General features: G+C 35.0%; 1 protein-coding gene and 1 long non-coding RNA gene across 2 annotated transcripts; one reads left to right on the top strand and one right to left on the bottom strand.

Moving 5' to 3' along the window:
• Positions 1 to 5,535: 5,535 nt before the first annotated feature.
• LOC140171568 (histone H2A.V) lies at positions 5,536 to 14,016 on the top strand. Its single transcript, XM_072194843.1, has 5 exons — positions 5,536 to 5,664; positions 5,822 to 5,899; positions 6,061 to 6,174; positions 10,814 to 10,943; positions 12,868 to 14,016. The coding sequence occupies exons 1-5, from the start codon at positions 5,662 to 5,664 to the stop codon at positions 12,927 to 12,929; spliced, it is 387 nt and encodes a 128-aa protein (XP_072050944.1). The 5' UTR covers positions 5,536 to 5,661; the 3' UTR covers positions 12,930 to 14,016.
• LOC140172210 (uncharacterized) lies at positions 7,731 to 9,448 on the bottom strand. The gene is made up of 4 exons (XR_011861702.1): positions 9,362 to 9,448; positions 8,170 to 8,239; positions 7,971 to 8,043; positions 7,731 to 7,842 (listed from the first exon to the last, which is right to left on the bottom strand). It is a non-coding gene; the product is annotated as an uncharacterized lncRNA (long non-coding RNA).
• Positions 14,017 to 16,285: the final 2,269 nt, after the last annotated feature.

Genomic DNA, 16,285 nt, shown 5'->3' with positions numbered 1-16,285 from the left:
GTAAGAGATTGTCATGCAAGTCTTGTGACACTATGGTATGCTGATTAATATAGGCCTTAACATGTTAATTTTTGTGCAAACTGGTGAATTTTTTAACTTGTTGCTTGATTTTTAATGTGCCACACACTTTACTTTTGTGATGTTCCCGTTAAAGTATACCTAGTATTACAGGGCGTACATTAATTGAATGCTTAAAAGTGGAAGCACTAAATTTAAGGGGTTGTTCCCTAATTGGCAACAAGATTTTCGCAAAAACAGATCAGTATGATTCAACAGGATGCAGTTTAAAGATCGTGCCATATGTCATGTGATGGTTTAGGCTACCCTGGATATGGTGCCTGGCGGTTATAAATATCATGTATTGTATTCACAATCACAAGGACCTGGTAATAACTTGAAACAATGGCAGTGTAATTGACAGTGATAAACAGTATGCATGGTGAATATTATTATCAGAATGAGCAATATGATTTTTAATATGAACAACAAGCACTTGCACGCATTATTCCACTGATGCAATGCATGTGAGTCAAATGTCTTCAGCAGAGCTGAGGTACATGTATTGTATATGTTTGTGTTCAAGTTGAAACTGAAACTGAAACTGAAAAACAATGTTTTTTCCTAACTTTCTTTTTTTAAGCTCAAAGTGTAGCTGGGCTACATTATGAAATTAGTAAATTAATACATGAACCATCACCAGTTATGAACTACTGTTTTGTTCGAGTGTTAAAATTGAACATGAGATCTGAAGATTAGATGTGTTAAGTTTTACTTTAAATACTTGATCATCGTAATTCATTTTGTGTATTGATGTATTCTGTGTTTTGAGAGTATTTCTGCAATTTTTATGTGCAATAACAAGTCTTGGGCTCTGTGCAATTATTGCCTGGTCTCCATTTTTTTCTTAAAATAAGATTTTGGCCATTTCTTACCGTAAAACCACAGGCCACTAAAAACCAATACCTACATAACATAGCCTTATGGTACGCCTATCTCTATTCATGCCCAAGTTGCTGTATGTAGTATTTCATGTTCCTACACACATTAAAGCGAGGCATGTGACCATGGAAGTACTAGTACTTCCATGATGTGACTAAATGGAGATGAGACATTGTTGCACTGAGTCCACCAAGTATTAGGCATAATTTACTTTGGCCTTAAATTTTAGAACAGAAAGTCAAACAAAAAACTGAAGGGCATTTAGTATAAACATCAGATCATGATTTACTAATTAGGTATTGTTTTATTACGTGTTTGATTATCAACATTATATTCAGGGTTGCCATAAATTTTTAGCCCAAATCGTGGGTCAAATAATCAAGAAGTCATCCAATTTTTCTCTTTAAAACCACTGGTTTCTATGGGATAGGAAACTACTGAAGGTTGTAGGAGCAAATGTTGAAAAGTCACCCAATTTGTTTCCTTACCATTGGTTTCTATGGGCCGGAACATTGTTAAACGTTGCATGAATGTCTTCAAAAATCGCCCAATTGGGTGGGTTTGGCAACCCTGATTGTGTTGATTTTGACACTACCAATGTATTGTTCTTGACATTTTCAGTATTTATGGTATACTTCCTGAAAAGGAGAAAGTAAATATCTTGCTACATTTTTGTAAAACTTCAAAAACATTTACTGCATTTTTTAACATTTTAGTTTAAATTTATATAATAAGGGATATGTGTTTTTACTTGAAACAATTTTAAACATGGAAACTTGACTTGACTCATCAAATGGGTTAACATTTCAACAACATCAAGTAACTTTAGTAATTAAACATAAAAGTTCATATTTTGTATCAACCTTGGGCATTTTGGGAAGTTTGTAAATGTGATGCAATTCACTCATGAATTACGGTCCATTCATACTACGCCGCAATTGCTTTGCGGTGCATTGCGTTGCTGATATATCGATTACTTTTTGTCGCAACTTGTCGCATTTCCAACTTGAAATGTATTTAAGTTAACTAACTTGAAATGTATTTAACTAAATTGCGATACCGCAATGCAGTAATTTGCAGTACGGTGCGGCAACGCACTGCACCGCAAACAAGTTGCAGCGTAGTATGAACGGACCTTCAGTTAGTTGAATTTCAAAGTACTTTGAGTCATTGATAATGATATATGGAATTCATGGTGCTGCTAAATTGAAGGAATTGTATCCCATAACTCTGTTCACAACTTAATATTCAACCAATCAGTATTTTGTTTTGTATTCTGATGTTTGTTATGTTTATATTAAACTTTTTGAAAACAATCATTTCCACTTTTTTTGCGTGTATTGAATTGTGATGAAAAGAGATTGAAATAAATATTATTAACATGTGCAAAATGTCAATATTGTAGTGCTGTGTGTCCTTTTGTATTGAAGTGAATGAGCAATGGAGAGAAAAAAGATGGAGATCAAAAAAATGAACAGTTCCAATGTAGTTCCATCATTAGTGGGCAGGAAAGTTTCTCAACTTTCCTGGTGAAGTGAGTTTTTAAGCGAATGATTGGCCCTTTGAAGTTAACCAGAGAATAATACTTTTTAATAGGATACTTTCGGAGGGGTTGCGCTCAAAGCCAACACAAGAGGAATGGTATTAATGAGATCCCGTCCCATCATGGTGCATGATTTTTCTCGCTAAATAAAGGCAGAGATGCCATTTTTCAGGTTTTAAATTTAAGCTGAATACAAGTTTTTGTGAGCCCAAATTCCCACGGTATTTATTTTCGGTCCCTTTTGGGGGCTTTTGGGCTTGTATTCATGTGCTTTTCAGGTTTTTCTCACCAGTTTCAGGGTTTTATTTAGTGAAATTGAGTGCCATCTCTGTAAAGGCATGAAAGGAAAACGCCCAAAACTTTGCTTTGTTTAAACGGTCATTCCGCGTGGAGACACACTTGGATCCTGATGGGACCAGGCTCAAACAATATCCTCAAACCAAGATAAAAACCCTATCATATTTAAATGCTGGACTATAATTATGGGAAGAATATAAAAGGTTTTAATGGCGGCCGTAATTAACTCAAGAACCGCAAGACATACGGAAATATAAATGGGCTTACTGACTTCCTGAACTTGACTCATTTCCAATAACGGCTGTTTTGTTTTTAGTTCAGTGGTTAAATCTGGGTCGACCCTTCATGTAATTATTTCGTGTAAGCTAATCCTAACCCTAATCCTAACCTTAACCCTAACCCTAATTTCGTGTAAAATTACATGAAGGAATAACCAAAATAGGCCTATGGCTCCTGCCATCTCGTCTTAAATTTTTAAAGGGGATGATTGACCTCATATTGGTCATTTAAACCTTAAAAAAAAACAATTTTGCGCGCTTCGTGAGCATTTATTCCAGTTATGTATGATTTCACCAGCCTTAGCTTCAATATGCCAAAAATTTTCGAGCGCTTCGCTCGCATTTGTACCATAAACTTCTTTTGTACCCAAAAGGTGCAGGATTCACTTTACTTCAAGAAAATTGTGTACACCAAAGTATTCTAGCCACAACAGTCTGATTATGTGAGGTGGAATTACACCACCTGGAATTACACATTGTTGTATTTAGCGCTCTCTATCTCTGTATTTTTTTCTCCGGATAAATAAAAACTGATGGCGCTATGTTCATTTTGGTCCTGACCAGACCCTGGAATTATGGAAACTTTCGGGCCTCATAACTGCTAAATTGTTGGTGTAATGTATATAAAAGTATACATATTTAGAATGGCAAAGACCCGGGGGCAAAGACTTGATAAGTTCATCTGTGAGGTCAAATTTGGACCAAAAATGCTCATTTTTGGCCCCAAATCCCAAAAAACTGGGTTTTTTTGGCCCACTTCTTTTTCGTACATCCTATACCAAAAAAATTCTTGGGCCAAAATTTGTTTTTTTATTAATTTTTAAAAATTAGATAAAAATATCTAGGAGCCGTTTTTTTTGTTTTGTTTTTTTAATTTTGACCAACTTAATATTTGAAATTTGGGCGAAAATCGGGCTTTTTTATGATTTTTTTGAAAATTCAGCATTTTTTGACCATTTTTGGTGCAAATTTCTCGAAGTTGGTCGAAATTCAAAAAAATGAAAAAACGGCTCCTAGATATTTTTATCTAGTTTTTAAAAATTAATTTTAAAAAAATTTGGCCCAAGAATTTTTTTGGTAGGATGTACAAAAAAGAAGTGGGCCCAAAAACAACACTGATGTTTTGCAAAAGTTCACTCTACAGACCATATACTTTGAAACCTTGCTTAATTTATGTACGTTTATGTAGGCCTACCGGTAAGTGTTGCAGGTGTTTCAGCCTCCTACAACATAACTCAAGAACCACAGGACCTACAAAAGTATATCTGTGATATTTGAATTCTTTCACACACTCGCTATGAAACGAGCAATGCGATTTTTGCCAAAGCTGACTACCATTCGCAAGATGCCGTGAACTACCAGAGCTTACCAAATCGCAACACTAATAGTGTATTTTTTGTGGGGCCTGAGAACACATCAAACATACCGAATTGCATTCTGAATAAGAAGAAGAATGTCCTGATATCAAAATAATCAAATAATTGTGACTTTTTTTTAATTGGCGATAATACAAATGTTATGGCAAATTATTAAAAATGGATATCTCGAAGTAAAATTTATAAATCATCATAAATATTTACTTTAAAAAGTATATGTAGCTGGGAGGAAAAGCCGGCGATCATTTTGACAATGTTGTCTTTTCATGTTACATTTTTTTTCTCCAAAAGATCTAATAAAAAAATTAGGTCTTTTGTGAAAAAATGTGAGGCCTATCTTTAATACGGAAGGTCAAAATTTCAAATGATCGTCGGCTTTTCTTCCCAGCTACATACGATACACTAAATTTAATAAGTTCTATCCATGGACCTATAGACCTTTTTCCCTCTTTCACATCATGCACTACCCCCCGGAAAAAATCCCTGGCACCGCCACTGATTTATAAATTTTACTTCGAGGACTTTTAAATATGGAAAATTAAAAAAATATAAATTTTTAACAATTTGCCATAAAATGTGTACGGTATATCGCCAATTTCAAAAGGTCAAAATTATTTGATATCAGAATACAATTCGATATGTCTGATGTGCTCTCATGTCCCACAAGATATACTGTGCAAGTGCAAATGTTGATATTCGATCGCTGTCAATAAAAATAAATATTTTGCACATGAAAATGTGTAATTTATAGAATAATAGGTCTATAGTAAAATAATGGAATAATATTACTATTTATACAGTAGGGGGCCTACACTGGCCTATTGTTAGAAAAAAATTGGGAAATTTTGTAATTTTAGGCCCCCTATGATATTTTTTTAAATTATAGCACTAGAAAAAATAAATCAATGTTCCTGCTGTACTCTTCTTTTTCATGCATCGCTCGGTTACTTAATTTGTTATGCTAATTCCCTATCTATTAAACTATTCTTTAATATTTTCTGCCCGAAGTTTTGAAATAAAAGAATAATGCATACGAAATGAGCTCCTGTACTGCCATCTTTTCATGGGTTTCTTCCGGAAATCACCGATAGTTTCCGAATATTCATTATAGACAAAACCAACGCTAGGATTGGCTAATAGGCATCACGTGATCCAGCGCTATTTATGTTATAAGCGTCGGTTTGGCTTGGCGGTTTATCGTTTATTGAATACACAACTGAAGACAAAGATGGTAAGGGTTACCGGTTGCTATTTAGAAAAATATACGATAAAATCTACCCATCCGCCTGTATTTTTTAGTGCACATGAAACTTCAATGTTTATCCTACGTTATTGTGCATTCATTTTGTGAATTAATACAGGATATTTTATTTTTCCTCGTATTTTAGGCAGGTGGTAAAGCAGGTAAAGACTCTGGAAAGGCAAAGGCGAAGGCAGTTTCTCGATCTGCAAGGGCAGGATTACAGGTAAGAAATAGCCGCTTGTTGCAGTCTTCCACGCTGCTTTTTCGAAGTTAAAACTCATCTCCATGTGTATTAAATATTTTGTCACCATTCAGAAGCTTGTTTTCGGAGACAATTATTGTTTTCAAGAAAATTTAACGCATTTTCTGTGCCGTCTTTTGCAGTTCCCAGTCGGTCGTATTCACAGGCACTTGAAAAACAGAACGACAAGCCATGGTCGAGTAGGTGCTACAGCCGCTGTATATTCTGCTGCTATTCTTGAATATTTGACAGCTGAGGTAAGTAAACTATGTCATATTTTCCTCTGTCATGTCTGTACTACAAAAATTGGAATTTTGTATAAATTTTGCGAGGTCGTGAGGCTTGGACATCGGCAAAATGCCACGGACCGTTTCATAGTAAACCGCGAACAGCTGTATGATTGTTTTCATTCATGAAAATTGACGTGACCCTGGCTTGGTCACGACGAAAAAATATTTTGCCATCAAAATTTTAATTTTAAAAATTGTCACCGTGATAAAGAATATTTTATTCTATCTTTTGACATTTTTTTGGTTTGTTTGGGTGATAGGAAAGTGGAAATATCGGGTATTCTTTGGCGGCAATGTAGGTGTGTATTTGAACCCGATTTGGCGCGAAATTTGTAACCCGGCTTCTGTTGACGCCGTACCCTTGGCGGTCAAACTCGATGTCTCAAGTTTCAATGCATTCTCGACTTTGTCTTTTCTCAATTTGGTTTTCACTCGACACGTTAATTAAATAATAGCCACATTTTTCATTTTGATTTATTTTATACGTTTCCAATTCATGGCATTTACTTGTAGTAGGGTTTTTCAGTCAATTTTAAAAACACTGAAATAAGAGTTGAAACACAGCTCAGATTATGCAGCCTGGCTTCCTGATTACAAAGATACTTTATTTTTTTAAATTGACCCATGGGATCAAAAGTTACGGCTCGTTAAAGTTTTCATATTTTTTGGCCTTAATTAGACCAGAGGTCAAAGGTCATTCCCATAGGCTATGTACTTAAGCAATGGCACCATTTAAATCATATAAAAACACTGTAAATGATGGGAAAAAGTGTATGTTTAATCAATTTTGAAGGAGAAAAAAGCTATAAAAGGCAATTAATACCCAAGTGTAAGCTTCAGTTGTTTCCCAAATGCCAAAGCCTGTTGTGCACATATCTTAATTTGCATAATTTACCGCTAATTTGCATATTTTTGGCCAATTTTTGATGTATTCCGAGGCTTAAAAGCCACATTTCGACAATTATATTGTATAATTTGAAGGAGAAAAAGCTATAAAAGGGAATTAATACCCAAATGTAAGCTTCAGTTGTTTCCCAAATGCCAAAGCCTGTTGTGCACATATCTTAATTTGCATAATTTACCGCTAATTTGCATATTTTTGGCCAATTTTGGTCATTTTTTGATGTATTCCGAGGCTTAAAAGCCACATTTCGTCAATTATATTGTATAATTTGATGTGCAAATGTAGCTTTTGCATGTGGGAGATTACTTTAAGCATGGGAGTTAAAAGTATAGGTCTGAAATATCAAAACAAATTTGCATGGGGGCGAATTGCTTCTAATTTGCATATTCAAGCCATTTATTCCAATTAACGAGTCATTTTAGCCTCCGTTTAGTTAGATTTTGATTATGAATCAGTAATGATTGACTTCTTGTGCACTGTAATGATTTGTGTTGACAGTATTTATTCAATTCATAAGGACCAGTGTTACATATTACACTTTAAAGTTTGCATAATTAACTACTAATTTGCATATATTTGGTCAAAGTACTGAATTCTTTTCATCATGGCTTCCGAATTCGCACCCTTGCATCATCAAGTTAGACAATCAACTTTAGACTGTTTTGGAGAGGCTGCTGGAAACTGCACTAAGGAAGGGACTGATGTACTGTGACACATACAAGTTGTTGGCCCTGTAGAATGTAAAATAAATACAATGTTATGTGTTGTTTTTTTTATTATCATTACCTGAATTACTGAAACAATTTTTGTCTAAAAATTAAAATAAAATGTTAAAACAGAGAATTTGTAAAATATTTACCTGTTATGGAGAGGCTGCTGGAAACTGCACTAGGAAGGGACTGATGTACTGTGACACATACAAGTTGTTGACCCTGTAGAATGTAAAATAAATACAATGTTATGTTTTTTTTTTTTTTTTTATTACCTGAATTACTGAAACCATTTTTATCTAAAAATTATAATAAAATGTGAAAACAGAGAATTTGTAAAATATTTACCTGTTATGGAGAGGCTGCTGGAAACTGCACTAGGAAAGGGATGTACTGTGGCACATACAAGTTGTTGGTCCTAGAGAATGTCAAAAAATTAAAATGTAAAAAAAAATTACAGAAGTTTTCTATGTTTTTTTCCATACCCCATCCACCCATAAACGAAACAAAATCTTGCCCAAAAATGTCAGGCCCTCACCCCAAAATTAAAGTTAATTCATTTATTTGTTTATCTATTTTTTTGTGCAAAAGTCAGAAGCGGACCTAATTTTTTTAAAGTAGATCGTTACGCCGATCAAGATCCCATCCAAAAAGTTCAGGTACCCCCAAAAAAAAAAAATTATATTATAATAATAATAAGTAAATAATATTTAATAACAATGATTAAAAAAAGAGAGAAGATTTTAAAACATTCTTCATTTATTTGAAATAAGTATTGATAAAATAAGTTTTGAAATAGAATTTACAGGAAAAGATTATTTTGTTCATTATGACATTAATTTAAATCGCCGTCCACGCTGGCCTCGGAATATTACACTAACATTATCCTGATATTACGCCCAAATGGGTGCGTCCACCTGATTTTGGGCGTGATATTATACAGCAGCTTAACGGAAGAAACACGTCACAACGGAAATTGGGTGCGCAATCTGGCAACACCGCGCAGCTTCAAAAACAACAGCTGTACAGCGCGCTTTCGCTTCATGCACAGTGAGCGAAACAAACACAACCCATTGAAACATCGATCACTTTCAGACCATTAAAATCACAGAAATATGGGGTAGTTTTACAAAATCACTACATCATTATGTCGTTACATGTTCGGACATTTATCAAATTGACTGGTAAGGCTAAATATACACGTAAAGTATGGCAAACTTTGTTCTGAACGCAGCTATGTGAGGCGGTTTATGCGCTGTGCGGAACCCTATTATGCCGTGAACGTAGTGCACAGCAAGCTACGGCCAGCGCTCATGCAGTGTGTAGGGTAGCAGTAGATTTCTGCGTGCTAGTATTTCTGCGTGCTAATGCGGTATTGGGTAGGGGTAGAAAAATCTATTTCGCTACATTATTTGAGGCCTACATGACATGAAACCTTGCATGGATATGCATATTAGACCTAACTACTTGCATAAATTATCCGAGAAAAATTGAAAAATATTTTATCGTTCAAATTAAAATAGAAAGATTCCAAACTTACCTAGATCGGCTTGTAGTTGGTCAAATCGGTCCCGGGAAAATTTGTAGGATAGCTGGGAATGTCAGCTAGTGATTGGCTAGTTCCGTTATACCCCTGCACCAATAGGCGAGAGGCGATTTGACCTCGACCATGACCTTGTCATAAGCAACCGCTATGCTAAGATTCATAATCCGGTGCCGCTTTCTTTGTATACACAATTTTACGCGAAATTCGATCTCACCGGGCCGAATTAAATTCGCGATTTCTCTCTTAATATACATAAAAATAATATTCTAACTTCACATAAATAACACTTAATATGTACTTGTTTGAAATGTAGAACGATTGAATTATTTTGTTCATTAATAAAAATTATGCAAAAGAAAGAAAAAACGAGTATTGAAAAGTCCTTGACCATTTTTGCTGTGTGTGTAATCAACACGGGTGATGATGCTGTCGACCAACGGTCACGTGATCGGGTTGGGAAATCCCTACTTGTAGAAATCTTTGTTATTGTTTTTTTTTGGCCTAGCCCAAAACATGTATGGCAGTTTGACTTCATTATTTGAAGTTAAACTTAAATGAATTTGAATCCCATCTCTTCCATGCCTGAACTTGGAAGTCCTTGGGTATGAGAGACATGGGATAACATGTGTTTATGGTGGAATAATTTGGTATTAGAATTACCAATTCGGATTCTCCCAGTTGAATTTTTCCATATAACTTTGCATGATAAACTGATATATTTACAAGAACCAGGGTTCGAATTCAGTCAATTTTTTGCATCGCAGTTTGTGCTAGATGCAAAACACATGTTTGCATAGCAGTATAGCACTTTTAGCTATGCATTTTGGAAATTGCATCGCATTTTGCGATCTTGATACCGTCAATTCGATCGCTGACAAGAACCCATTTAGATTGCAAATTTGTTGATGAATCTTTGCGAGAATGGATTCTCGGTCAGCTATAAATCCGCTAAAGGACTTGTTAACAATAACATGTTGCTAGCTTGACCAGCGATTCCAATTGGCCAATCAGAACCTCACTAAAGGTCCGTTCATACTACCATATACCACAGCATTTGCGATACGTTGCTTTGCCATGCCGATATATAGATTCAGGGTTCGATTTAGAAAATAAAATTTACATGCACAACTCTCAAAATGGACTGAATAACACAAAATTCTACATGCACAGAGCCAAAGTTACATGCATTTGTGCATGTAAAACACCTCTAAATCGAACCCTGTATCGATTACTTTTACCACAACTCGTCGCATTCCCAAGTTAAAATGTATTTAACTTTATTGCGATATCGCCAGGCAGAAGTTTGCAGTACGATGCAGTGCTACAAAGCAACACATGATATACGCATCGCAAATGTGTTGGTATGAACTGGCCTTTAGGATTCTGTTTTCCCCATCAATTGATTTTGAGAATAATTTGATTTTTGTTTCTTTTCTCACTACCCAGGTATTAGAATTGGCAGGTAATGCTAGCAAAGATCTTAAAGTAAAGCGTATCACACCTCGCCATCTGCAATTGGCCATCAGGGGGGATGAAGAGTTGGATTCATTGATCAAGGCAACCATTGCTGGCGGTGGTAAGTACTTGTTTTGTGCACTTTATGTAAAGTTTAGGCCAAGTAAAATAAATAACATGTAGGCCTATATCGTCCCTACTAGGCATGTGTTATTCAGTTTATTTTCTTAAACGTGCATTATGTTGAAAGGAACAATTATATAGCGCCTGCAATAATTATTCAGTACCTTACAAAGTGTTAAGTTGTGTGCATGCTGCATACAATATTGCTTACGATAACATTTCTAAGAGTAGTTATGATTGCTGTGTTTAGCATTGAATGGGAAATTTTATTGACTTGCGTGTACAAGTCTACTGCAATTGCTAAACAGTTATTTTTCCTATTTGCTTTGTTTGCAAAATTGATGAAAAAACCATGTTTAGAAGTTCTTGGTTATCATTTATAAACGCATCAATTGCAAACACTTTATTCAAGCTATAATGAAAGACAAAGATAAATACAATTTATCGCGTCTGACGTCAAGTGTCGTGATGATGACTTGCTGAACGCGGATTTATAACTGGGCGCCTTATTGTTGATTTTGCACCTTTTCGACATGCAAACCATCTCAAAAGTTAGGGCTTTATAGTAAGAAACTTTCTTTGGTGAAGGCACCATGTCCACAATCCCTAGAAAAGCTGCTTTTGCCTTGTAAAAGTACGAACTTTTTCGCCATTTGCTGCTATTCCTTTTCTCCGATCAGCACCAGATAGATCGGTCTTCCTTTTACGCGCTGATTAACCTGTGTAAACCAATCAAGGATCGTAATTGACAGTGACATCGGACGCGATAAGTTGCATTTATCTCTGTCTTTAATTATAGGGGTAGGGCTTTGGGGAAATAACAAATATTATGGGGTCCATGATCTTGCGTGTTGACAAATGCTTTGCAGTTGCAATTTTACACAGAAATGAATGGTGAAAAATAACAAATAATAACCTCCCTCGCCAGATTTTTAAACAGCCCGGACGATATACATGGTTAATTTTTTTACTTGGCCTAAAAGCCATTGTTTGGTGGTACTACACCCCTTGATAGATTTGCTACTATTTTATTTTTTTCTCAAAAAATAATAAGACACTTGTAACAAAAGTTGTTACTACACTAGAACTTCACAACAAGCGGTACATTATTTATGTCTTGAATCACTGAAATTTCAGTGAAGTAGTTGGATTCCTTGCCCATGATATACGTAATTTTTGTTACCAGTGTGTAGTTCTTTTTGAGAAAAATGCTATTCCTTGCAAATTTCCCCGACAATAAATTGAAGATTATAAGCTTAAATGCGAGCGTCGCTCAACAAAATTACATTTTATGGTAGCCATGATGTATCTTTTAATTCCATATGGTCGTATGTCATAAGGTGGGCATGCAAAAAGGGTGGCGGTGTTACATTTTTACGAATAGTCACCAATAAGATACAGTAACTTCACAACCCCTTGACCTATTGAGCTGGTTAATACATCATTTAATAGCTAAAAGATGAGTTTATGTGTGAAGAATATCGCGATGATGCTATGGCCTTTCAAACATCGTTAATCTCATTTCTCAGTCGTTTTATTGTGACACGTAATGCTATTAGAAGTACAGACACTGTTTTGATGTTATAGATGAAAAAATTATAGATGTTTCTAAATAACTTGATGAAATTATTGCAAAGTTTTCATAATATAACTTGAACAAATGACAACATCCAGTGTAAATTTTAAAAGAAATTTTTTATGTAAAGCAAATTGAGCAATAGTCTTGGACACTGGCACTGAAATAAAAAATTAAAAAATCACAAGACATGGGGTCACTCTAAAGCCATGAATGTACTATATTTTGCCACAGGTTTTGTTTTTAAACGCTTTTTTTTGCATATTAATATTTCATAGCACATGCTTTGTTATGTACATTTTGATTGATTACTAATTCCATTATTTTTTTTTGTTTCCATCTCCAGGTGTCATCCCTCATATTCACAAGTCACTCATCGGCAAGAAGGGATCACAGAAGGCCACATAAATGCTGCATGGCTAATTTCTTCAGTTTTTTTAGTCTGTTAGCCGATCTCCAGTTTGTCTCCATTTCACTCAGGCGCAATTTGTTAGAAAACTCAAGATAACCGAAAAACTCATGAATTCTTTGTGACTGTGTTACCGGTAGCTAGTCGTATGTGGTTTTTGTTCTGAAGAGGAAAATTGTGCACCCTTTGTTTATTTAATGCACATGCTCGTAATTCCTCAATACTGGATGCTGTAGAACCGAGTGAACATGATTTTCACACTTGCATAACAAGAACCACCCGGTGTGAAACAACAAGTCTTCTGATCGGCGAGCAACTTTTTTTTTTCTTGTACAGTGTGTAGTTCTTAGTGAATATTTTTTATTATTAACTTACAATGTCATAGGAAAGTTTTGTGTGTCCAGGCTTACAGGGAAAATCAATACAAAATCCATCTTTGCTCAGCATTGCTGACATAAATACATGTAATAATTGGTTTAAAAATTGCATGTTTTACATGGTATGAAGGTGTATTGATCCCAAAGCATTTGAAGCAAGGTGGATTAATTGATTTCCCCTACTTTGTGGTCAATGCAGGTCAAAATGAGCTGACCAAGAGGATATTTTATAGCAATATAATAATGGAAGACATTGACTTGTGTTTTTGAATGGGCTTTTGTAATTCTGAAGTACTTATTGATCATCAAAACAGGATTTTAAATCTTTCCCTGATAACAATAAGCCAATTTCATTAATTAGCCACTGGACAATTGTAATTTGTGACTTCTCTCCAAAGAACTCTTTTAAAATGATCCATCCAGTTCGCTCTTTTTACAATGTAATTTAGGACTAAAATGTACAGAACTAAGCATTCCATTGAGTCGGTAGTGATAAATAATTATCTTGAACTTTGAACCCCCTTTTGAGAATGTTCAATTGTTAGAGAAAAGTGACCACAGAACTTAATGGCTATAATGTGTTTGTCTGGAATATCAAGCTCCCCCTTATTTTTAGTGTTTGTATCCAATTGTATAATGGTAGTATTTAGATGTGTGATATGGATGGTGGGAATTAAAGTTTGAGACTGTTTTATACCAAATTCCATAATTTTTGTAAGTTTCCTGTTATTTTGAAATTGTAAATTTTGTCAATTTGATCCATAGTTGGGTTTCAGAGCATAAGGGGTTACATTCCTTGACATGGTTGTTTCGCAAAGCAAGAATCGATCATTTGATAATCTCGATACCAGTTATGTTCACCTGAATATCCTAAACGAAGCAATATACTTATATAATAGGGTATCTTTTAGCTTGGGATTGAGACATTTGTGGAAATCGTTCAAGAAATGGGACTATTCTAAAACTCGGGAAGATGCAAATCCAAGTTGCAGTTTGCTCCATTTGAACTATTGTGCTTTTATTGATTAAGGGGGTACTACACCCCTGCCCAATTTTGTGCCTATTTTTGCATTTTTCTCAAATATTATAGGGCATTGGTGACAAGTAAGATATGTATATTATAGGGGCAAGGACTACAACTACTGCACTGGAAATTTTATTTCAGCACAGGCAACAGTTGTGGAGTTAGTCAAAAATGAGGGAAACCTAATATTTGATCAATAACTACTTGCCTTGAGTTGCTGAATTTTCAGTGCAGTAGTTGTAGTCCTTGCCCCTATAATATACATATCTTACCTGTCACCAATGCGCTATAATTTTTGAGAAAAATGCAAAAATAGACACAAAATTGGCCAGGGGTGTAGTACCCCTTAAAACAAGTGGAAATTGATTTTAACTTCCTTGGGTTTTGGATCATGGTTTCTTTATTTCTCAACCGATTTCGACAATGTCTTGAATCAAATCGGGAGCTAAAGTACAGGTATTGGCCGTTTTCAGTTCCAATTCAATTAAGTTTCATTTCCATTTTTGTTCCAATTTGATTCCAAATTGCTTTCATTTAATCCCATTTTTATTCAGTTCCATTGTTGCAATGAAAATAGCAGAAAATTCGGGTATGCTATGATTTTTTCCCACAATATTTATTTAAAAGTTATTGGCTCGTTATTTTCGGTGATTTCACCAAGCCTCCCATCAAATTTTGGGGTGTGTTTTTTTTGGTTGAGGGAAATGGGTTTCTGAGAAAAAGAATTGTTCTTCAGTGACAAAGCCTCAACCAAAATAGTGTCTGACATTCCCTGACAACTATCAAATTCTGTTTGCTGCCCTCTACTTCCGCATAATTCAAGAAATCTCAGCAAACAATGTTTTGTGTTTGTGTTGGGTAGCAATTTCAGCACCTCGCATCAAAGCACCCCATTCCTTTTTACAGGATTTTTTATTAATAATCCAAAATTTTGTATGAAACATTTTATGAGTTGACCAATTATTTGGAATATATAACAAAAATGTTTGTCAAAAATTAGTTTTATACCAATATTTGGTGTGTTTTTTCCAAATAACACGTTTTCATGACCTTCATATTTATAGCCCAACATTTAAATGTTATAAACATGTTTCAGTGTTTTTAAGAACATTTTTGTGTTTGCCAAATGCTGGATAGTTGTTTAATAGTGGCAGATATTTTGGATTATTCTGAGTAGGCCTATTTTTAAGCCAGTTTGCCATGATATTTGGAAAATCCACATTCCCTCTGGAAGGTTTTGGAAATATCTTCCACAGGGGATGTATGAATTTCAAATGGAATGAATATTATTTTGGTTGCCCTCCACTGACCGACCTAAAAAATCAATCTTGGGGTCTGTTTTTTTTTATCACTTTTTAGAAGAAACCTTAAATTTGGACAGTATCAAGGACATATTATATTTATTCACTCATTTCATTTATTAAATGCATATTTGATTAAAAATAAGAAGTATTTCCATTTAAATTCTGTCCAAAAATACATTTAAAAAAAAGTGAAATGATCAAGAATTTGTCAATACTAGCCTTTTCAAAATGGAGGAAGTGCCCATGGAAAAAAAATATCGACCTACCGACCCTCCAAATTTTTGTCTTGGAAAGGGGTCAGTCCATATCAAAACAGATTGAGTGTACACCCACCCTCTTTGATTTTGCTCTCCTTTGGCTCAGGGGTACCTTTCATGGATCCCTAGGTGAGGTCACAAGAAAAAATTCAAATTCCATTTCGTTTGCGAATGGCGGGCAATCAAAGTTTGGCGACCTCGACCAAAATTGGGAATTTAAGGGGTCCAAATGACAAAGTGCTCTCTTTGAGGGCACTTTCTTAATTAAATCAGTTGTGACCCTCTGTTTGAATGTGGTCACTCACTGGCTGTGTCTGAAATGCCTAATGCCAAAAAAGATTGATTTCAGAATTTTGTTGGGATTTCAGGGGGGGTCAAAATCAGCACTTCGTA

Source organism: Amphiura filiformis, chromosome 15, assembly GCF_039555335.1.
Source record: "Amphiura filiformis chromosome 15, Afil_fr2py, whole genome shotgun sequence".
Lineage (NCBI taxonomy): Eukaryota > Metazoa > Echinodermata > Ophiuroidea > Amphilepidida > Amphiuridae > Amphiura > Amphiura filiformis.
Note: the sequence above shows the minus strand (reverse complement) of the source record. Positions and strands in the feature narration are given on the sequence as shown.